The 20886-nt window shown below is 57.4% G+C and overlaps 10 protein-coding genes across 10 annotated transcripts; 9 read left to right on the plus strand and 1 right to left on the minus strand.

Moving 5' to 3' along the window:
* Positions 1-405: 405 nt before the first annotated feature.
* Positions 406-2070, plus strand: IUM83_17795 (Dicarboxylate/amino acid:cation (Na or H) symporter (DAACS) family protein; the record flags this gene model as incomplete). Its single annotated transcript, XM_067942763.1, has 1 exon — positions 406-2070. One exon carries the CDS (start codon positions 406-408, stop codon positions 2068-2070), a length of 1665 nt encoding a protein of 554 aa, XP_067780933.1.
* A 928-nt stretch (positions 2071-2998) lies between these two features.
* Positions 2999-4089, plus strand: IUM83_17796 (uncharacterized protein; the record flags this gene model as incomplete). The annotated part of the gene is made up of 2 exons (XM_067942764.1): positions 2999-3530; positions 3638-4089. 2 exons carry the CDS (start codon positions 2999-3001, stop codon positions 4087-4089), a joined length of 984 nt encoding a protein of 327 aa, XP_067780841.1.
* Positions 4090-4460: 371 nt separating this feature from the next.
* Positions 4461-5889, plus strand: IUM83_17797 (Nucleoporin Nup43; the record flags this gene model as incomplete). The annotated part of the gene is made up of 7 exons (XM_067942765.1): positions 4461-4604; positions 4675-4745; positions 4837-5204; positions 5262-5337; positions 5426-5500; positions 5573-5723; positions 5788-5889. 7 exons carry the CDS (start codon positions 4461-4463, stop codon positions 5887-5889), a joined length of 987 nt encoding a protein of 328 aa, XP_067780842.1.
* A 243-nt stretch (positions 5890-6132) lies between these two features.
* On the minus strand, positions 6133-7971 carry IUM83_17798 (uncharacterized protein; the record flags this gene model as incomplete). The annotated part of the gene is made up of 4 exons (XM_067942766.1): positions 6133-6193; positions 6280-6940; positions 7025-7168; positions 7248-7971. 4 exons carry the CDS (start codon positions 7969-7971, stop codon positions 6133-6135), a joined length of 1590 nt encoding a protein of 529 aa, XP_067780839.1.
* Positions 7972-8584: 613 nt separating this feature from the next.
* Positions 8585-9283, plus strand: IUM83_17799 (uncharacterized protein; the record flags this gene model as incomplete). The annotated part of the gene is made up of 1 exon (XM_067942767.1): positions 8585-9283. One exon carries the CDS (start codon positions 8585-8587, stop codon positions 9281-9283), a length of 699 nt encoding a protein of 232 aa, XP_067780840.1.
* Positions 9284-9970: 687 nt separating this feature from the next.
* Positions 9971-12196, plus strand: IUM83_17800 (Phosphatidylinositide phosphatase SAC1; the record flags this gene model as incomplete). Its single annotated transcript, XM_067942768.1, has 1 exon — positions 9971-12196. One exon carries the CDS (start codon positions 9971-9973, stop codon positions 12194-12196), a length of 2226 nt encoding a protein of 741 aa, XP_067780851.1.
* A 418-nt stretch (positions 12197-12614) lies between these two features.
* Positions 12615-13028, plus strand: IUM83_17801 (Small cysteine rich protein; the record flags this gene model as incomplete). Its single annotated transcript, XM_067942769.1, has 1 exon — positions 12615-13028. The coding sequence occupies one exon, from the start codon at positions 12615-12617 to the stop codon at positions 13026-13028; it is 414 nt and encodes a 137-aa protein (XP_067780910.1).
* Positions 13029-13186: 158 nt separating this feature from the next.
* On the plus strand, positions 13187-14542 carry IUM83_17802 (Major Facilitator Superfamily (MFS); the record flags this gene model as incomplete). The annotated part of the gene is made up of 1 exon (XM_067942770.1): positions 13187-14542. The coding sequence occupies one exon, from the start codon at positions 13187-13189 to the stop codon at positions 14540-14542; it is 1356 nt and encodes a 451-aa protein (XP_067780927.1).
* Positions 14543-14952: 410 nt separating this feature from the next.
* Positions 14953-16308, plus strand: IUM83_17803 (Major Facilitator Superfamily (MFS); the record flags this gene model as incomplete). Its single annotated transcript, XM_067942771.1, has 1 exon — positions 14953-16308. One exon carries the CDS (start codon positions 14953-14955, stop codon positions 16306-16308), a length of 1356 nt encoding a protein of 451 aa, XP_067780850.1.
* Positions 16309-16601: 293 nt separating this feature from the next.
* On the plus strand, positions 16602-18014 carry IUM83_17804 (Major Facilitator Superfamily (MFS); the record flags this gene model as incomplete). The annotated part of the gene is made up of 2 exons (XM_067942772.1): positions 16602-17813; positions 17883-18014. The coding sequence occupies 2 exons, from the start codon at positions 16602-16604 to the stop codon at positions 18012-18014; spliced, it is 1344 nt and encodes a 447-aa protein (XP_067780847.1).
* Between the last annotated feature and the right edge of the window lie 2872 nt (positions 18015-20886).

The following is a 20886-nucleotide window of genomic DNA, read 5'->3' on the forward strand; positions in this document are numbered from 1 at the left end:
CAGCTTCTCACTCTTAGTGAAGGAGTCCCGAGTATGCTTCGGCTCCTTTCGGCCGGTGCCAGTCACGCGGCTGCGTCCTGGTGGTTTCCGCTTCATGCCGTCGGCTGTGCGCTGCTTATGTCGAAATTGCAAGTGAGAAATTTGTGGTTGAGCTGAGCTGTCAGCAAGCACATAAAGTAAAACTGTACAATCAACACTCGAATTTGATTGGCTACTTAGATTTGTCAGTAAAATGAATCAGTCAGCAAGCACATAAGGAATACGGTATGTGTATCCAGCCCATCAACATGGTGTGGCGCACACCACGCAACTTCAACTTGGCGGGTAGTTGCTGCGGCTGCGAATAGCTCCGTGCCGCCGTCCGTGACACAATAGCTTCCAGCTGCGAGACTTGCTCCACCAGCCATGTCCAGCCGACCGCGCGTTGTCCTGTACGACGAGGAGAATGGCAGCCGCGTCACCTCCGCCTACGGGGACCCGGTCTCGCCCACGGAGAGCGAGGGCGAGGAGGTCTACAACCCCATCACGGGCAAGTTCGAGCGAGGCGGCAACATGTCGCGACTCTCCAACTCCAAATCGGGCTTCGACTACCCCCACTACCAGTTCCACACTACGTCCGTGCAGCCCGAGGTGGTCTACCCGGACCAAGTGCGCAGATGCGCCTTCCTGCGGGAGCCCACGACGCAAGTCGTACTTGGCGCGATAGCAGGGCTGCTGCTTGGCATGCTGCTATCCAAAGTGGACGTCTCCGACGACGTCACCATCCTCGTGAACCTACCCGGAAAAGTGTTTCTCCAGGTGCTCAAGTGCTTCGTGGTCCCCATGGTGTTCACCAGCCTCTCCACGACTGTGGCTGACATCGTACTGCTGGGCAAAGTGTCCATCATCGGCACACGTACTGCGCTCATGTTCACGGCGCTGTCTCTGCTTGCCTCGATGATGTCGCTCGCGATCGCCATGCTCTTGCGCGGTCTGCACCCACACACCAAGGGCGTCACCTCCTCGGCGTCTTCGGCATTTTTCAGCATCATGTGCGAAAACGGCAGCTTCCTGACGTACAATGCGACCGGCACGGCAACGTGCTCGGGGCCCACGATGAACAGCACGACTCGTTTCGAGTTTTACGACCCGACGCGAGTGCTCCTGACGAGCGGCACTGCTAACTCCGCTGCTACTGTGACGATGCAAATCACAGATATCTTGAACCAACTCATTCCAGCCAACATTTTTTCCAGCTTCCAGCAAGGTCTGCTCCTGAGTGTAGTCACCTTTGCCATCACTTTCGGTGCAGCAGCAATCAAAACGAGCTCTCGTGAGAGCAGTCCGCTTCTCGACGTCCTCAAGCAGATGAACAAGGTCTTCTTCCGAGTAATCAGCAAGGCAATTGACTGGAGCCCCATTGCGGTGATGTCACTTGTGGCCGGCTCGCTCTCAGGACAGGATATGCTCGGTCAGGTCGCCACGCATGTGGGGGTCCTTGTACTGGGCATCATTCTCTCCATTGTAGTCTTCGAACTGGTTTTCTTCCCGATCTTGCTGTGGTTGACAATCAGGAAGAACCCCTTTCCATTCATGCGTGCGATGTTTCCAGCAGCGATGTTTGCGTTGGGTTCGTCTTCATCGCTAGTAACGCTACCAATGACAATACGCTGCGTCGAGTCCACTCGCGAGGTGCCTCGCAGTATTCTGCAGTTTGTAGTCACGATCGGATGCATCCTTCACAAGAACGGCTCAGCTCTCTACTTTCCGTGCGCCTTGGTGTATCTCGCCTCCACGTCTGAGCATGAAGTGCCGTTAGGCTGGCTACAGCTTACGCTCATCTTGCTCCTCGCAGTTCTGGGCTCGATGGGGACTGCTCCAATCCCGAATTCCAGCGTCGTCATGATCTACTCTATCTGGGCCACGATTTACCCCCACGAAGAAGTCCCCGCGAGCTACAGTTATCTAGTGGCCATTAGTTGGTTCCTTGGTCGACTCATGACGGTATGCAACATCGTCGGCGACGCGTATGTGGCTCGCATCATCGCCGAGCAAATCGAAGACGAGGACGTCGACAAGGTTGAAACGTAGAGAAGAGCTTCGTAGTACTCGAATAGGTTCAACACCAAGCTGGACATTTGTCTCTTTGCACAGATAAATATCTTCTTCAGTCTTACTCATCGCATGCCACCACCACACCTTCGTCGCTGCTAAACGCTTCCATCGACGTACCCAACGCCAGTCCTTCCCCAAAACCATCGACATGACGCTGCTCTAAAGACCATTCAACTGAGATACTTGCAACCGCATTGTCGCCCCTCGATTCTCAGTTCGCAGTGTTCTGTTGATTGCAGTTGGAAACGTCTGCCCCAGCCTTCCTGGAGCACCCCGCAAACAGAACAGCATTGCCGCCGCCAGCTCGACTTGAGCTCTGCACATCAAGCTGGCGCTGCAACCTCTCGACGGTGCAGTGCCGCGCACACTTCAACGGGTCATACGGACGCGGCGCGGCATGATTGGCCGCGTCCCGCGAATTCGTTTCTCTGCGCTTTTGGTGCAGCCCAACGAATGGACAGGCGGTGGCAGGCAGCGAAGGGATCCTAGTGAATCCAACTGGCCAGCGGGTGAATCTGCCCTGGACCCACTAACTTCAAATGGGCGAGCAGCACTGACCGACAGAGACCTGAGATCAGCTTATCCCGGCCTGAAGCAAGACTCGGGGCCTCCAGGGCCAGCGGCAGCGCAGGCGGGCAATGCCGTGGGAATGATCGGCCTTACCACTGCAACTCGAGCAAGCCATGTTCCGCTGACGTCACATCACCGTGGTCGCAACTAAAAACCAGCTGGGGGCATACAAAATCCAAGAGGATTCAGTTGACACCGCTGATTGGCTGCGACGGCTGTGTGCGCTACACAGGTGGTCGATAGGAGGAGGAGGGTGCGTGGGCTCAGTGCGAAAGTCCACGCGTCGGACGCAATCCGCAGACGTTACCTGCCGACCACCGCGCAGCACTGTAGCATGCCGTGCCTCCTGACCGAGTGCGACCCCATGGCAGAGGCCAAGCGCTTCGGCCTCGCCATGGCCGGCCTGTACGCGTACCACTTCGTGGTGGACACGGCCTTCATCCGCCCGACCGTGCGCTACATGCTGCGCAAGGGCTGGCTGACCAAGGACAAGGAGGACAAGATGCGCGAGTCGCTCTACAAGAACGCGGCGGTGGGCGCGTTCCACGTGCTGGGCCTCTACATCGGCTGGCACGAGCCGTGGTTCATGGACAAGGAGGCGTATTTCACCGAGTTCCCGTACGTGTCCAGCGAGCTGCAGCGCTGGTACTACATGATCTACCTGAGCTTCTGGTTCCAGAGCATCGACTTCATGCTCAACATCACCAACAAGCACTACACGGTCAAGCGCAAGGACAACGCCGAGATGCTCGTGCACCACTTCGCCACCATCTCGCTCATGCTCTTCTCGTACTACGTCGACCTCACCAAGGTCGGCCTGTGTGTGCTCATGATCCACGACGTCAACGACCTGCTGCTCGAGACAGGTGCGCACAACACTCTGCTTGCTTTCCTACTGCTGCTGCAGGCAGCAATTGTTGACAGTTCGACTGACGAGTAACGTTTGCGTACCATTGTGTTGCCGCGATTGCAGCTAAGGTGTTCGTGTACTTGCAGTGGGAGACCGTGGCCAACATTTTCTTCGGCCTGTTCGCGCTCGTGTGGTTCCTTGTGCGCTGGTTCTTCTACTCGTACAACATCCTGCACAGTGCCTACTCCTTTGCGTACAGAGACATCATCGCGCCGATCGCCGAGGCCGGCAGTTTCCACGGCATCAGCGCCGGCGTGTGGTACTGGGTCTGGTTCGTCTGGTTCGGTTTCCTGTGCCTGCTGCTCGTGCTCCACATTTACTGGGGCTTCCTGATTGTCAAGATGGTGGTCAAGGCGCTCGGCGACGGCAACGTCGAGAAGGACATCCGCAGCGACTCGGAGGGCGAAGAGGATGGCGAGGAGGAGGAAGACGAGGAGCCGAAGAAGCCGCTGGGGGCGTCCACCACCGATGCCACCGCCAAGCCCAGGCGCCGTCGTGCACCCAAGGCCGAGTAAGCCGGACAGCGTTAGTCGGTTGGCTCCCATGATTGCGCCCGCGCGTTCAGCGACGCGATGGCGGCATCAAGCGAGCGATTTTGGCGAAGACCGTCATGTTTACTTACGTGAAGGCGTCATATTGTAGAGAAGAAGAGGACGAGTAGATTGGTGGTGGAGGCAGTAGAGCTTAGAGATCGGGTCGCCCCACAATCAACAAGAAAGGTTATCAACGCCGCAGAGTCGGTCAGGTGTTGCTCGTGAACATCGAAGCGCGCAATCATGTAGCCATAGGTACGCGCACACCTTAGTACCAAAATCATGGTACTAAACGTACCGTATCATCCCTTAAACAGTGCCCACCTCGCATATCCCCGCCCAGTCATCGCAGCATGAGCGCGTCCGTGTCGAAACACTTCGTGGCCGAGAAGGTCAAGGCGCTGTGCGTCGTGAGCGACGTCCGCTACGCGTCGGAGACGCTGCAGGACGAGTACGAGGTGCTCCCTCTGGTGGCCACCGGCGGCTGGGACAACGAGGTACGAAGCCACACAAGCCGCCGCCAATTTGTTGCTCGCAGTAACTCACGCATCTTTCGCTCCTCCACAGACCAACCACGTGACGCTCCACCTGCCCGTGCGACCCACGAGCGACGAGCGAGAGCTGCGCAGAGAGTTCGGGTGCGTCCTTTAGCTTCTTGTAACGCGTAAATGCTGCGGACTGACTGACTAACTAACTGACTGACTGGCTGTATGACCGTCTCGCTGCTAGACATGGAGAAGGCGATGCGCGTCCGTGTGAGCTGAGCATTCTGGCGGAGGCGGAGCACGAAGGAGACGTGAACGCGCTGCAGTTTGTGGCGGCCAGGGGCGAGAATCTGCTGGTCAGCGCGTCGTCAGCGGGCGGAGTCCTCGCCTACCGCGTGTCCTCCAGCGCTGGAGACGACGCTGCCATGTCGGACGCAGACGTGAGTAAGCCGCTGTCGCCGTTCGCGATGCCGCAGTGGGAGAACGTGTTTGCTGGTACTGCGGCCACATGCGTGGAGGTCAGCGAGAGCCGCACGAGCCTGGTGACGGCCAGTGCTGGTGGAGCTCTGGCGTGGTTGAAGCTGGACGACGCAGCGAGCACCGAGAAGATTGGTACGCGCAGCATGGACGACGATATAATATGTCTGGAACTAACTTTCGATGCTGCAGAAAACGAGGGCGCGAGCCGGCTGCCGATCAATGCCATCAAGTTTTTGGGCCGCGACTCTGTTGTCGCCACTGTCGGGTACGATAGACGTACGCTGCAGTGGCCTTTCTGTTGGCCATTCGTGCCCGCTAAGGATGTTATGCTTTGTCTTTGGTGGCCTTGGCAGCTCGACCCCGGGAAGTCAACTTCGGATTTGGGACCTCACGGCTAACAACCAGTACCCTGTCACGATCTGCGCTGAGTACGTTAGTGGATCGTGTCGTACCGTACTGTCCTGCTATGCGTACTGACATGCTGTTTCCGGTTTGATCAGTCCTAGCTCAAGAAGCATTTTGACTACACTAGAGACTCATCCAACGCGGCCCGAGTTGTTAATCACTGGCGCAGATGACGGTCGCGTGAGCTTCTGGGACCGCCGCAAACTCGATGCGCCCTTCCGCACCGAGGCGTATCACCAGCGCGCCGTACGTGCACTGAAGCTACACTCGGCGTCACCTCGGTATCTATACACTGGTGGTGATGATGCAGTTGTCAACTGCTGGGACTTCCACCACGGTCGCAATCCTCGTGATCCTGTCGAATATGAGCGTTATAGTGGTGCTAGTGGAACGGCAGCCGGCCAGAACTTGACCTCGTTCGCTTCATTGGGTGCTTCAAACGGATTTGCGAAGGGTCCGGGAGGCCTCCACGTACAGCCCCTTGCCTCGGGTTTCCAGCCGTGGAACGCTTTGGCGGTTCATGCCGAGTCTGATACACTCGTTGCAGGCTCCGACGCGCAATCCGTTGTGATCATACAGCACGCGTCGAAGTGGAAGCAATAGCTGCACTGATAAAATACGAGACAATCAAACGTGGCTTAACACTTTCAAAACGTTAAGGCGCTGCGCTTTTTGGGCTAGTACTGCTGCTTGATCCAACGGCGTCCTCTTTAGGTCTACTCCAACAAGCAACAACAAGAAATGAGTCAAACGGTGACCTAGCGAGCCTAGGTGTTGTGCTACAGTACATGTTCACACGTACGAGTAGATGTGGGGCGGAAGCTGAAGAGTTGGGGCAATGCTGTCTAGCATATCTGGATGCTGGAGGTACACCACTTGGTTGTAAAAGCCTCCACCATCACAATACCCCCTTGACATGAGCAGCTGAAACTTTAGCCCTAGCGAAGGCTCCAGTACGTAAAAGAAGCGAAGTACCGAGTCTACTCCCTTGTTGTGAACAGGGCGATCACTCGGGGCCTGATGCATCGCCACCGCAGAAAATACACGAAAAAGTCGCTTGAGCCAGGAATTAGGAGGCTGGTTGTCGCCCGTCACGTCCGTGTGCACGTATAGAACGCTGAATTGCGGGCTGGTAGAGGTTAGAGTTCCACGCTGTGAGTCGAGCGTCAATAGCACGAAAAGTAACACGCGCTCCAGGTCTACATCATCCACACGCATATTTCCAGCAAGGTAGACAATCACAGGGAGCCCGGCAAGGTCTACACCAGCGCAGTAGCAGAACTCGAGAGCCTTCAGGTCGGAAAAATCTTCCTTCTTCGCGCGTTGTAGCGCCGCCACATAATCCCACTCAGCTGTACTCGCCGTAACCTTCTCAAGACGCTTCTGCTCTTCGACTGCAGCCTCTGCTGCTCGTCGCTGCCGTTCCTCCTGCATCTGCTGCAGCCGGTCCAAGCGCTCCACGTCTGGGTCACCGAGCATGGCCCGGAATGCCAGGATGTCACTCCCTTCTTCGTCATTTTCTGGATTTTCAGGAAAACCGTGTCTACCTTGTTGTTGCAGGTACTCATCCTTGCTGTTGCTCTTGCCACGCTCGAATTCGAGCTGGTTGTCGTAGGCATCAACTGACGCATGACTGAGATCAGCGATTCGGATCTTGCGCTCTTCAATAATCGGCTCGCCAAAGCTATCACCTGCCCAGTAGGCAAAATACAAGTCGTCAGACGTCAAAAGCAACATAAAGAAAAAATGCTCAAGAAAGAAAAAACGAACCGAGATCTCTCGTCGCCAGCATCAGCTGTGACTCGTGCTGCTCCCGCATCGTTCGCGGGAAATACAGCGGCAGCACCCGCTCGTACACGAACATGTCCTGAATTGACTCCACGCACAGAACGATTCGGTCGAAGGCATCGGCGTAGTGCTCCAGGTACCGCCGCACCGTCCTCGCTGCGATGTGTGCAGCCTCCTCTCTCGGGTAGCCCTTGCGCTGCGTGTAGATGCACCCGATGGCCACGGAGCGCAGCCCGTTCTCCCTGGCAGCCGTGAGCACGCTGCGGTAGCACGAGTGCAGCGCATGCTCGGCCGCGTTGTGGTACTTGGGCAAGTAGCGCGGTCCCACCGTGTGCAGGATGAACTTGGCTGGCAGTTGACAGCCGCGGGTGAGCACGGCGTCCCCCGTGCGACACGCACCCGCAGCGTCGCACTCAACGGCGATCTCCGGGCCGGCGGCCTTCAGCAGCTTGCCGAACTCGCCGTCGCTCTCGCGCATGGACTCGCTCGTCGAGTTGACCACGGCGTCCACGCGCAGCCAGTGCAGCGGCCCGCGCCAGAGCGAGAGCTTGCGGTTCAGCGAGCGGAGGGCGGCGAAGGGCGCGTCGTCCGCCGGGTCGGGCGCAGAGAGCGGGTCATGCACGACGTCGGCCGGGGCGTCAGTGATAGGCGCGGCGTCCCAGAGCGGCAGGAGCTCGCACGCGATGGGCGTCTCGCCGTCGGCCATGACTGGATTTCAATGCAAACGCCGCTTCAAGATCCCGTTTCTGGTGTGGGCCACACTGAAATGTCGCCCGAGTTCCCGCGACATTACCCCGAACCGCCAGTGATGAAGCCAGGTGACGACTCCGCTTGGCCGACGGCGAGTGGTTCAGCTGGACCTCCACTCACGCTCGACGTGGTGAGTGTAGCTGTGCTTCGAAGCACGCGGCTGTCCGACGGGGGACGCACTGCTGTTGGCGTTGGCGCTCAACCCAGCCTAGCCCTGAGCAGGCGTATTGCCCCTCGCCCACGCTGTTTGACGTTGCCCAGCTGTCCAAGATTTTGCAAACAGACCTCCGAAACCGCATGCCGCCCATCTCGCGCACAAACTGACGAAGCGTCTACGAGAAACCTGCGATCACTGATTTCCCCGCCCCAGTCGATCAATGACACGCCGCGCGTAGGCTTCTGCGACTTTTCGTGTGGAGCGCCCAACAGCAACCGCAAGAACTGCCGCAGCTCAACTTCGAGTTCTCTCATTCTCCAATTGACGCCGTCGGCCGCAGGTCTTCCTTCGCCTGGCGTCTGCTCTTCTTCTACTACAGCGCTACCCACACACACTTTACGAACGCAAAAGCATGGCGAGTCGCTGCGCGCGCAAGAGCTCGAGCCTGCGAGCCGCCAAGCGCTGGCTCGTGGACGAGATGGAGGTCATGGAGGCGCTGGCCGCCACGCGCCGCGTGCGCCCCATCGACACGCAGGCCAGCAAGCACAAGCTGCGCGTGCTGGGCGAGTTCTTCCCCACCGTGGCTGTGGACGTGCGCCGCGACGTGCTGGTGGCCGCCAACTACCGCGAGGACGTGGCGGCGGCCATGCTGGGCGACTTGGCGCAGGAGCCGTCGCCGGCGGCCGCATCTGCCCACGCGCAGGACCGCACAGAGCTACTGTTTGTGGACCTGCACGCGGTCGACGACGGCGCCTCGGAGCTCGCGGACGAGGAGGACTGGAGCGAGGTCGCGGCCGCCAGCAACGGCACCGACGCGTGGGTCGTGATCCAGGACGACTGGGAGGTCGTGGACAAGCACGGAGAGAAGGTCCGCACTTTCGCCGACGTGCTGCATGCGGCGCCCGCTCCGGCAGCGGCGACGTCGACGGCGGCGACCAGTCCGAAGCGGCCGGCGCTGCTGTCGCGGCTCTCCATCCTGGAGCACGCCCCTGTACCCAGCCGCACGTTGAAGATGGCGGAGAGCGATCGTGCGCTGCCGACCTACGAGCTGGAGCGCGGCGTCAAGTCGTTCGGCGCACGGAAGCGCCACCTGCTCAAGCACCGTAGGTAGACAACAACCCGACCGGCAGCCACGCCGGGGCGACAGCGGCAAATTGCCCCGGAGTATTTTTATTATTTTGGAGTCGGGGCTCCCGAGACGCCAGCGCGCGAAGGAGGAGATAGCCAGAGCGATCGAGCGACCGCAATTGAACTAGCAGTAGCAGCAGGAATCAACAACAGCCACGGGCGGTGCAGGTGGCCTCGCCGCCACCTCCATCGAAGCAGTACCATAAACTACCATAAAGAAATCACCCGAAATGGAAACTCATATTGTTTGGGAATCCCGCCTGCGGGTCGAGTAAGTCGGGCGTTGCCGCACGCTACTTGCGGCGAGGTATTAGAACGACGCTGCTGCTGGCGTGGCGCTCGACCCTAAAACTGCAACGGGACGACCGCCGCAGCGTTGAAGAGCTCGCAATCGCATCGCATCAACATGGGCCCGAAACGACTTCCCGGGAGAAAGTGAGCGTCATGCATTCGGCGTGATGTCCCACTGTTTTCAGTTTCGACTTGGAAAGTGTATGCAAACTTGAAGTGGCCAGCGTAATCGATGCTTCCTGGAAGTCGGTCGTTACATCATCAGCTCTTCTTCCCCCCTCACACGATCATTATAAATACCTGAGCCGTACGGGCGGATCTGTTCGCTGCGCTCCACCACTCGCTCACGCCTCGCCTCGCCTCGCCTCGCCTCGCCGCTATGTTCAAGGTCTACGCGGAGCGGTCGGAGCTGCTGCTGGAGGACTGCCGCGCGGGCGCCGGCCCGTGGCTGCGGCTGAGCGCGAACGCGTCCTCGGGCGGCGTGGACATCGAGCAGCTGGCCGGCGGAGGTGCGCAGCCCAGCGAGGACGCGGCCACGGTGCCCATCCACGCGGTGTACGGCGTGTACACACTGCTGAGCGGGCCGTATCTGGCGGTGGTGACGGACTCGCGCGTGGTGGGCTCGGGCCCGAACAGCGAGAAGATCTACTGCATCCTGGAGCTGGCGCTGCTGCCCGTGAGCGCCGCCGCGCGCCAGAGCTTCTTCAAGCACGCGAGCGCGCGCGAGAAGCAGGACGAGCGCGAGTACTGCCGCATGCTCACGTCGGCGCTGGCCTCGCGCACCTTCTACTTCAGCTACGACCTGGACCTGACGCTCTCGGCGCAGAAGCGCGCGTCGGCGTCCTCCTCGTCGGCGGCGCAGCGCCAGTCGCCGCTGTACGCGCGCGCGGAGGAGGACTTCTTCTGGAACAAGCCCGTGCTGGGGCGCTTCATCGAGCTGGAGCTCAGCGACTGGATCGTGCCCGTCATCTCGGGCTTCGTCAAGGTCATCAAGAAGTGCGACGTCAACGGCCAGCGCTGCGACATCCTGTTCTTCACGCGGAGGAGCTGGAGGCGCGTGGGCACGCGCTTCAACGTGCGGGGCGTCGACAAGGACGGGTGCGTGGCCAACTTCGCGGAGACGGAGATGCTGCTGGTCAAGCCCTCCAGGGCCGTGTGCTCGTACGTGCAGGTTCGAGGCAGCATCCCGCTCTACTGGGACCAGATGGTCACGCTGAAGTACATGCCTCGCACGCGCTACGCCTTCTCGGGCCACGAGAGCGTGGTGGACTGGAACGAGCTGGCGTTCCGCGCGCACATGGACAACCTCATCCAGCGCTACGGTCACATCACGTGCGTGAACCTCATCGACAAGGCCGGCAAGAGCGCGACGGTGCGTGACCAGGCGCAGCTGGGCTCGGCGTTCGGCAAGTACGTCAAGAAGTACAACCAGCTGTCCAAGTCGGGCGACGGAACTAGCTCGGTCGGGTCCGCCGCGGCGTCGCCGATGCCTGCCTCCCCGGCGCTTCACGCCTTGTCCCCTCGCCAGCACAAGAGCTTGTCGATCTCACTACCCACCGTTCCTACGTCAAATGGGAGTAATGGATACGGACCCTCGAGTGGGGGCGGTTCGGCTGCAGGATCGCCGACTAGTGCGTCTACAGCCAGCAGCGAGAAAGGATCCGGGTCATCGGGCACTCCAGCGCTGCAGTCGTCCGCATCGATGCCCGTAAGAGAGCAGCCCCCGCTTCACGTAGCGATCCCGTCGGCGCCTACATCAATCTCGCAGCTCTTCGCGGAACCCGTGGCGTATGTATGGTTTGACTTTCACCACGAGTGCCGTAAGATGGCGTGGCACAACCTATCCAAGCTGATGACAGAGGTGGAGGAGCAGTTTACGCAGTATGGCTGGTTCGAGTGCGATGGTGAAGGACGCCTGCTCTCTCGCCAGCGTGGCGTCTTCCGTGTAAACTGCATGGACAACTTAGACCGCACCAACGTCGTGATGAGCCTCTTTGCACGGCGCACGGTACTCATGGCGCTACAGCTCTATCCTTTCAACACAGTGGGAAACGCCAAGGACAACAGTGTCCTCGACTCACCTTACGACAGCTTCGAGGTCGTGTTCAAGAATGCATGGGCCGACAACGCTGACTATGTGAGCAGGATGTATGCTGGAACGGGGGCGCTCAAGACGGACTTCACGCGCACAGGACGACGAACGATTGCAGGCGCCCTGCAAGACGGCGTGAATTCAGTCACCCGCTATTATCTCAACAACTTTTCTGACGGTATCCGCCAAGACTCTTTCGACTTGCTCGTTGGAAACTTCACACCGGATAAGCGAGACGAGTCACCGTTCACCTTCCAGCAGCAGCACAGCCTCGTGAACATGATGCTAGAGGCAACACTTGCTACGCTCGCGGTGATCAGTGTGTCTCTCAGTATGCGCCCGGATTTGCCCGTTGCTACACGCGCGCGCGACGGTCTCATTGCAACGTTCGCGCTCTTCAGTGTAACGGGTTACCTTATCATCAAAAAGGGGAAGTTCCGTTCCATCGGGCGCAGATACGTCTGCAAGCCGGCGTTCAGCTCCAGCGGCTACATCCGCCGGAAAATGGTGTAGGAAACGTGTTGGTAAAAACGCCTAAAAATCGCGGTGGACCTACAAACACCCCTAGGGGGAGGTCAAGGTGAGAAGCGGTAGTACAACATAAAGAAGCAAACAAGAGATTATGACTTTGTTAAAAGCTTCGGAACTCCCTCCGGTTGGTGGTAACAAAAGCCTCACACGTTCTAGTGACTTTTTTCTCGAAGAGTAAACCTGAACCACTGATTCTAACGAGAGTGGCTTTGATAGTCATCGGGCCGTGGATATCACATTTTTTTCAAGTAAAATGGGTGGGCATCTCCATGGCCAGACCGCTAGTCAGCCTTGATATTTTTCAGACCTCAGATTTCACAAGGAGTTTAAAAGCTGGTGTGGGGCGCCAGATGCCTTGTCGGGCTACCGGTCATTATTCAACCCGTCAAGCCACAGCACCATGGCCCCTCGTTTCGTGGCCTTGTTACTGCTCGCTTCGTATTTGACTGCCACAACGGCTGAAGTGGTTCGCCTGTTCGGGGACACGAACTTTGGACTTAGCTCTGGCTCCTGGCTGTTCGAGTTCAGCATGGCGCAGTTTTGCGTCAACACGGTAGCCTTCGACAACAAGGCTTCGTCTGCCCAATGGGGAGATCTGCCGCAGACCGGAAGCTTTCCCAACGGCCAGGCCTTCATCGCCTTCTACACGGAACGGAATTGCACTGGCACCGTCCGCAAGTGGCCGACGGCGGAAAAGGATTTCCCGACAAACTTCGCGCTAAACGGTATCGACAAGCAAATTTCGTCGTTCATGGTTTGGAAGACAAGCAGCAAGATCGCAGGCGTTGCAGCTGACCCAACGTACACTGTGTAGCTTGAAAAGGTTGCCATTCGGAGTGGACAATGACACTATTCATGCTTTAACAATACCATGACATTCCTCCTCTTTCATAGCATTTTTGTGTGATGGAAGTCCGATGAGACGGGGTGTCGCCCCCTACAGCAACGCTAATCAACAAAACTGTATCCGTGATGGCTTCTGTCGAGGCGGCGTCGACCGTCGCCGCTAAAGCTGCGTCGCTATGGGAGATCAAGCTGATGTACGCGCTCACGAACGCCGGGTCGTCCTCCATCTCTAGCTTCCTCACTGTGTATTACCAGCACACCGCGGGGTTCTCTAAGGTGCAAATCGGGATTCTGCAGACGCTGCCAAACTTCTCGTCCGTCGTGGCCCCGCCCGCGTGGGGGGCTGTGGCCGACTACATCCGAGACCAGCGACGCATTCACGTGTTTTGCATCATTACGGGAACGCTTTTCTACTTCGGGATCCAGTTCTTTTCGTGGTCGTTCGGGTGGACAGAGTTCATGGTGGTGATGGCTCGCTTCCAGAGGTGTCCGTCGGGATCCCTACTGGACCACGCAGTGCTTGACGTGCTGGAAAGGGCTGGAGGAGAGTACGGCAAGCAGAGGCTCTTCGGCGCGGTTGGCTGGGGGATCGGGGCGTACGTCACCGGATTGATGGTGGCGACGGGCGGCATCTACTGGTCATTCTGGACGCAGCTCGTCTTGTGGTATTCTTCACTAGCAGTGTTACAGCGGATCCCGCCTGTCAAGTATGGCGACGATGATGGTGGAAAGCATAATACACTAGAGCGCGGTGATGAGGAACGGCGTGGTGCCTCTGAGATGAAGTCGTTCGTGGAGAGTGCAAAGCTCTTGACAAAAGAGCTGGATGTGCTGGTGCTGCTTGGAGTGGTGTTCCTCATGGGCCTCATGTACGGTGTCATTGCCAGTTTCCTTACCCTGAACCTGTACAACTTGTCGGGCGGTGACCCTCGCATTGTGGGAATTGCTGTCATGTGTCAAACCTCGTCGGAGCTGCCCGCCTTCTTCTTTGCAGACAGAATTATTAAGAAGATCGGGACAGTGAAAGTGCTACTGGTCTCCGTACTAGGCTACGCTGTTCGCATCGCGTACTACACCACGATGACCAACGCCTGGGGAGCGATTCCATTCGAGTTCTTGCACGGCGTCACATTCGGATTGGCTTGGGCAGCGTGCACGCAGTACATTTATTCGGCGTCTCCGCGCGGGTGCGCTAGTACTGTCATGGGGGTCCTGAACGCCGTGCAGAACGGTCTCGCGCGTGCGATGGGAACGCTAGTAGGCGGCTACTTCTACGAGCAGTACGGCCCGCGGACAATGTGGTTGGTAACAGGACTTGGCGTGCCCCTCTCGCTCGTTGGACTGGGATTTTTCAAGTACTTGAAGGGGTCCAGCGACATTGTCCAGGAAATGATGCCACTAGAAGAAGCAGAGATCTTCACCCCACACGGAGCAAACCCGCAACCGATGCGGTCGGACGGCTACGGTTCATGCGGCGAGTAAGTGCTACGAGTTCGTGGGCTTGGCGTCTGCCAAATGACACTGTCGAGTCGACACGGCAGAGTTGATGCAGATGTTGGCTCACATGGAATTCACTATCGGAATCGATCACGCTAGCAGCATTCGTAGCCACTTTGACTCGACTAAACCTTGCATTTCCGTGCCATCCCTCCTCTTTGGCAATGCAATGCATCGAGTCGACAGTTCTAATAGGAGGGGGGTCACTTTAAAACTCTGAGCCGTGCAGCCTCGGAGGTGCAAGCGCGCGGCGCCAACTTCATCCACGCAATCGCTGACAGTTTACCGGTGATAGCGTGCTGCGTTCGAACGTGACGTGCCATCTCTTTTTTTGCCGGCATTCGAGCTCTCCCATACTCGACTTCAACTCCAGCAACCAGTTTAGTCGCATATCAATGACAGGATCGCCGCCGAGCAAGCCTGCGCCATCGTGGCACCAGGACCTGCTGTGGGAGACCAAGCTCATGTACGCGCTGTCGTCGGCGGGAGGCTCCGCCATGTTCAACTTCCTGACGGTCTACTACCAGCACACCGCAGGCTTCTCCAAGGTGCAGATCGGCGTGCTGCAGACGCTCCCGAACTTGGCGTCGATGGTCGCCCCGCCGTTCTGGGGTGCAGTGGCCGACCGGATTCGCGACCAGAGACTGGTGCACATATTTTGCATCGTCAGCGGGTCGGTCCTTTGGTTCGGGCTGCAATTCTTCGCCTGGTCGTTCGAGTGGACCATCTTGATGGTCATGTTGGCCCAGTTCCAGCGCAGTCCCGCCGCCTCGCTGCTCGATCACGCCGTGCTCAACATGCTGGGGAAGGTTGGAGGTGAGTACGGGAAGCAACGCCTATTCGGCGCTGTGGGCTTTGGGTTCGGCGCCTACTTGACGGGGTTGGCGGTCGCAGTCGGCGGCATCTACTGGTCTTTTGGAATGAGCTTCATGCTCTGCATGTCATCACTCTTGGTACTGCGACTGATCCCACCGGTGCGGTACGGCGAGGAAGGCTACACGACACTGGAATCGGGTGAGGCTACAGAGAGCGCGGAGCCGGAGGCTCCAGCATCCTTCCTGGAGAATATCCGTGTTGTTGTGAGCGAAATCGACGTGCTGGTGCTGCTCGGCGTCGTGTTCTTGATGGGGCTGATGTACGGCGTGCTGTCCAGCTTCCTCACACTCAACCTGTACAACCTCTCCGGCGGTGACGCCAAGATTGTAGGTGTCGCGATCATGTGCGAGACTGCGTCCGAGTTGCCGGCCTTCTTCTTCTCGCACAAGATTATCAAAAAGATCGGCACGGTGAATGTGCTGCTGGTGTCTATCGCTGGCTACGCACTGCGGATTTCGTACTACGCGGTCATGACGGATCCGTGGAGCGCCATCCCGTTCGAGTTCTTGCATGGCATCACGTTTGGACTGGCGTGGGCAGCCGTCACGCAGTACATCTACTCGGCCACGCCCAAGGGATGTGAAGGAACAGTCATGGGCGTACTGAACGCCATTCAGAATGGACTAGCGCGCGCCACCGGCACGCTCGTCGGCGGTTACTTCTACCAGAACTACGGCCCACGCGTCATGTGGCTAGTGACGGACTTGGGCGTGCCGCTCTCGCTCGTCGGCGTCGCAGTCTTCGCCTACTTCAAAAGCGCGAACGATGCCATCCACGAGGACGTCCTCGAGGAGGCCGAGCTGTTTTCTCCGCACGCCGCGGACCCGCAGGCGCTGAAGGGAGAAGCCCAGCTAGCTTATGACGAGATCGAGTAAAACACAGTGTGCCGCTTCGTGTGAGTATCTATCCGCCTTCAACCACGCAGCTTTGGTGCTTTGACGTGACTCGGCATCGAAATGCTCCTTTTCTGTCGACGATCCCACCTCATGACCTCCCTCCGTTTGACCTATATAAAGTATGTGATGTAAAATAGACGAGCGGGTGTGGCACCCCCAGCGCATTCGTAGGCGCTGCTGGAAGTGCGCAAAGGGATGCCGAACGTGATCTTAGCCGCACGCCCGTAGTCTTCGAGCCGCCTCCGTAGCGCCGTCTAGCGGACCCAAGACCCATGGCGACGTCGTCTCCCGCAGACTCAACGCCACCGACCGGCGGCCGCCGCCTGCTGTGGGAGCCCAAGCTCATGTACGCGCTCAACTCGGCGTGGGGCTCCACGACCGCCAACTACCTTCCCGTGTACTACCAGCACACCGCCGGGTTCTCCAAGATGCAGATCGGGCTCTTGCAGACGCTGCCCAGCATCGCCGCCATCGTCGGGCCACCGTTCTGGGGCGGCGTGGCCGACCGCATCCGCAACCAGCGACTGGTGCACGTGTTCTGCATCGTCAGCGGTACGCTGCTGCAGTTCTCGACCCGGTACTTCTACTGGTCGCTCGGGTGGACGGTGTTCATGGTCCTCGTCAGTCAAATCCAGAGCTGCCCCGCCGGCTCGTTGTTGGACCACACGGTGCTCGACCTGCTGGCCAAGGAAGGAGGCGAGTACGGTAGACAGAGGCTCTTTGGAGCTGTGGGCTGGGGCCTTGGAACCTACCTGACGGGGGTCGTAGTGGCGCTCGGGGGCATCTTCTGGTCCTTCGACCTGTGCCTCGTCGTGGGCTTCTCGACGCTGCTGGTGCTGAGACTGATTCCACCGGTTAAGTACGGCGAGGAGTATGCAGCGTTGGAGACTGGAGACGAAGACGAACAAGGGCACGTTGATGCCGCGCCATCGTTCTTGGAGGTAGTTCGTCTGATTTCCCAGAAGTCAGACGTGCTGGTGCTGCTTGGGGTGGTCTTCATCATGGGGAATATGCATGGCGTGTTTTCCAGCTTTCTCCAGTTGAACTTGTACAACCTTGCAGGCGACGACGCTCATATTATTGGCGTGGCTATCATGTGTGAGACTTCTTCAGAGCTGCCTGCGTTCTTCTTTGCCGATAAAATCATCAAGAAAATCGGCACGGTAAACGTGCTTTTGGTGTCCCTCGTGGGTTATACGCTACGGATCGGTTACTACGCGCTGATGACAAACGCGTGGGGAGCGATTCCGTTCGAGTTCCTGCACGGCATAACATTTGGGTTAACGTGGGCGGTCTGCACAGAGTACGTGTTTTCGGCGGCGCCCCGCGGGTGCGAAGGAACCGTCATGGGTGTGCTGAGCGCCGTTCAAAACGGTTTGGCACGAGCATCAGGCACACTCATCGGTGGATACTTTTACGAGAACTACGGCGCCCGCGTAATGTGGATTGCGACCGGTTTTGGAATACCGCTGTCGCTGATCAGCGTCGTGTTGTTTGCATATCTGAAGAACGATGAAGAAGTTGACGTGGAGGAAGAAGAGTTGCTCCAAGAGCGTGCTGCACTGTTCTCTCCGCACCGAGGTGATCCGCAGGGTCTAAAGTCTCCTATGCACCAACAGGGGTTAAAGTCTACTGTGCATCTCACATACGACTCCGTAACACCTACACCAAGCATTCAAAACTGATTTTGATAAATCGATATACAATTGGCAGTGTTGCTCCCATGTAATGAGGTCCTGGTATCCTCTTTGATTCCAAGATCGCTGTTGCCTTTCCAGAAACTGAACTTGTAGCTAATTTGACACTTCTCTTCGACGTGTTTTCCATCGACAGAAACATACTTCATCGAACCGTTGTTTGTAGATAATGTCGCACTAAGTACCACTGGGCTTTCAAGGGGATTGTCGGCCCAAACAAGCACAAACTTCCAGTCACTGGAAATACCCAAAGGCGGAACTTCCCTTGCGGTGACAACGCGCAAGCGTGAGTTCCAGGATCTCATTACATGGGAACAACTCCCAGAAATTGCGAGGGCAACTTTGAACAGCACGTACGCCGCTTTCCGATAGAGCTTTCACCGCACTCCTGGCGGATGGGTGGCCATTCCAGGACTCTAGTACTACGAAGTACATTCTTTTTGAAGTTAAAATTCAACCCAGTAGTAGTCTTTCTGACGATCTTTTTATTACTACTAGTAGTACCACTTGTATGCACCCCCTACCGAAGATTGGGTCTGAAATCGATCACTGCGTGTATCTCGCTTTCCAACTCAACAGACTGCTCATGCTCGTGTGCAAGTACAAGTGGCTGGACCACATCCGTAAAACCGCACCGTGTCTTCATGTATGTACCGACCAGCACTATCCCGTGCGCCGGATAGGACGAAGGAAGGACTAACAATTGGTTGTTGGCCAGTTTTTCCAAGGCCCAGGCGCTTCGTATTAAACTGCGCGCACGAAGAGGGATATCCACCGTGTCCTCGATTGGAAGGCGAGAGCTGCTGATCTCGGGAGGGTGTGTTGATTCTGTGGAGGATTGAATTGGCTCGCCTCTCGTCGGACTTGGAGGAGGCGATGTCGAGCGCATTAATATACCAGCGCTGTTGCTTGTCAGGTCGCGATGAATACTACGTAATGAAGCGATTGGAGATCCCTTCGTAATGCAGGGCTGGACCACGGGGGACACGGATGAACCGAAAGATTGCACCAAGCTACGAGAAGGTATTACTCTCCCAATAGTAAAGCGTGAAACGACAACAATGCCGACGAGGAATACGCTGACTCCAACGATAGCAAGTAGTGGACGATACAATTCGATACTGGTACGAGTTACCTCATTTTCTCGATGCGCGAAAAATGAATTGGCGACTGCAGTTGTGTTATCAAAAGATGTTCGATCGACTTGTCGCTTTCGGTCGTAATGCCACCGAGCTCCATGTGATTTAAACAGGCCCAGACAAATAGCGACGATTGTACCGATGCTCGTTATTTCTAACGGAGTCACGTACGTTCCTCGAACGAATGCCAGTGCATGTTTTTCAGCATAAGCGACAACCACATCCCAAATGAGATTAACCAACAAAACCACAAGATCACAACACCGGATCAGCGTTAGAAATGCGTGAACTCCCCCGCTATTAAAATTTCCATCACTCCATAGGCTAACACAAGGAACCACAAGCGTCCAGGATAGAAGTCTGGAAATAACTGTGAGCGCTGACACTAGGGAACTGCGCATCAAACCAACCTGAAGTACTCGAGTAAAGTCCTCGATCTCAAAACCCATCTTGGTCGTCCGTCCAGCGGACGTTTGGTACTCAGATGCTATCAGAGGTTTCCACAATGGCCACAGCATGAAACGAGCGATCTCCACAACACCGCAAACATTGAGTATCAGTAGGGCCACATCTACCAAAATCATTACTATGTACAAAGACCCCGATGCGGAGTAGTTGAGCGAGGAAGTATGCTCAAGTATTCTTGCGCCACCAGACTCCGCATCTGTGGTCTGCACCGTGAATACACTGCGGTGATTCTCACGAATGAGGAAGGTCATGCCCATAATGCGGATAGTGGTCGACGTCAGCCACCCTTTGTCTCGCTGAAACTGCGCGAACCCCGGGATATCTCCTCCGACAAACACACTTCGATAGAAACTTGGGCTACCGCATCCATACGTCGTTGCTGCGTACCTTCCTGGTCCTTTGAGGATGAATCCTTCCACGCAGACTATCGCCGAAATAGGTGAGCTTTTGCCTATTACCTCGAGGAGTTCGATGAGTGTGTTTTCGGCTTCGCTGCCAGGTTTGATAGCGTATGAATCACGGAGACCCGCATTTCTCGATGCGATTTTATTTGGTTCCACGGCCGAAGGTTCCACCGCGACTCCATTCTGGAAGCTAAAGCGCTCCCGAAACCGCGTGACGATGGGCGAGTGGCAAATGGGTGGTTTGCGATGCTTGTACAAGAGTTCGCATGCCGTCCATGCCATGGAATCGACCGGGATGCTGCTTGTGAGGAGCAGCTCCGGGGCTCGAACGGCGGTGCTGCCTGTTCCGACCATACAATTTTTCCCGACGGCATAGCGGAAGCCCTGTGACTTGCCGTCTTCTGCTACAGGTGTAAGCGCTTCGCACTGCTGAAGGAAAGAACTCCACCCCGACGCTCGCTGGGACCGTTGGTCCACATAGGAAAACGTCGTCGTAGGGCGCAACGGAGCAGCGTCGGACGTGGGGAGAGCTCTCGTCTCGCCAGTCGAAAACGCGAAGGCGTCTCGAGGGCCCACCCACCGCAGCTTGAACCACAAGTCGCGCGCATCCAGCAGCAGGAACAGAGCCGCCAGAGCCACGTCCACCAGCAGCGGGAGCCAACGCGGGCGGCGATAGCCTCGGGCGAGCGCCATCGGGTGCAGCAGGCGAGCAGCTCTTGTGCGCACGAAGCGACGCGAAGGCGATTACGTATTGGTCGAAACTGTCGCAGGCGACATACAGATGTGCACCTCTGATTCGGCATGACAGACTATATTTTAAATAAGAATCGATAGCTTCTTGGAGATATT

The sequence above is a fragment of the Phytophthora cinnamomi genome, assembly GCF_018691715.1.
Source record: "Phytophthora cinnamomi strain GKB4 chromosome Unknown Contig123, whole genome shotgun sequence".
Taxonomy (NCBI): Eukaryota; Oomycota; class Peronosporomycetes; order Peronosporales; family Peronosporaceae; genus Phytophthora; species Phytophthora cinnamomi.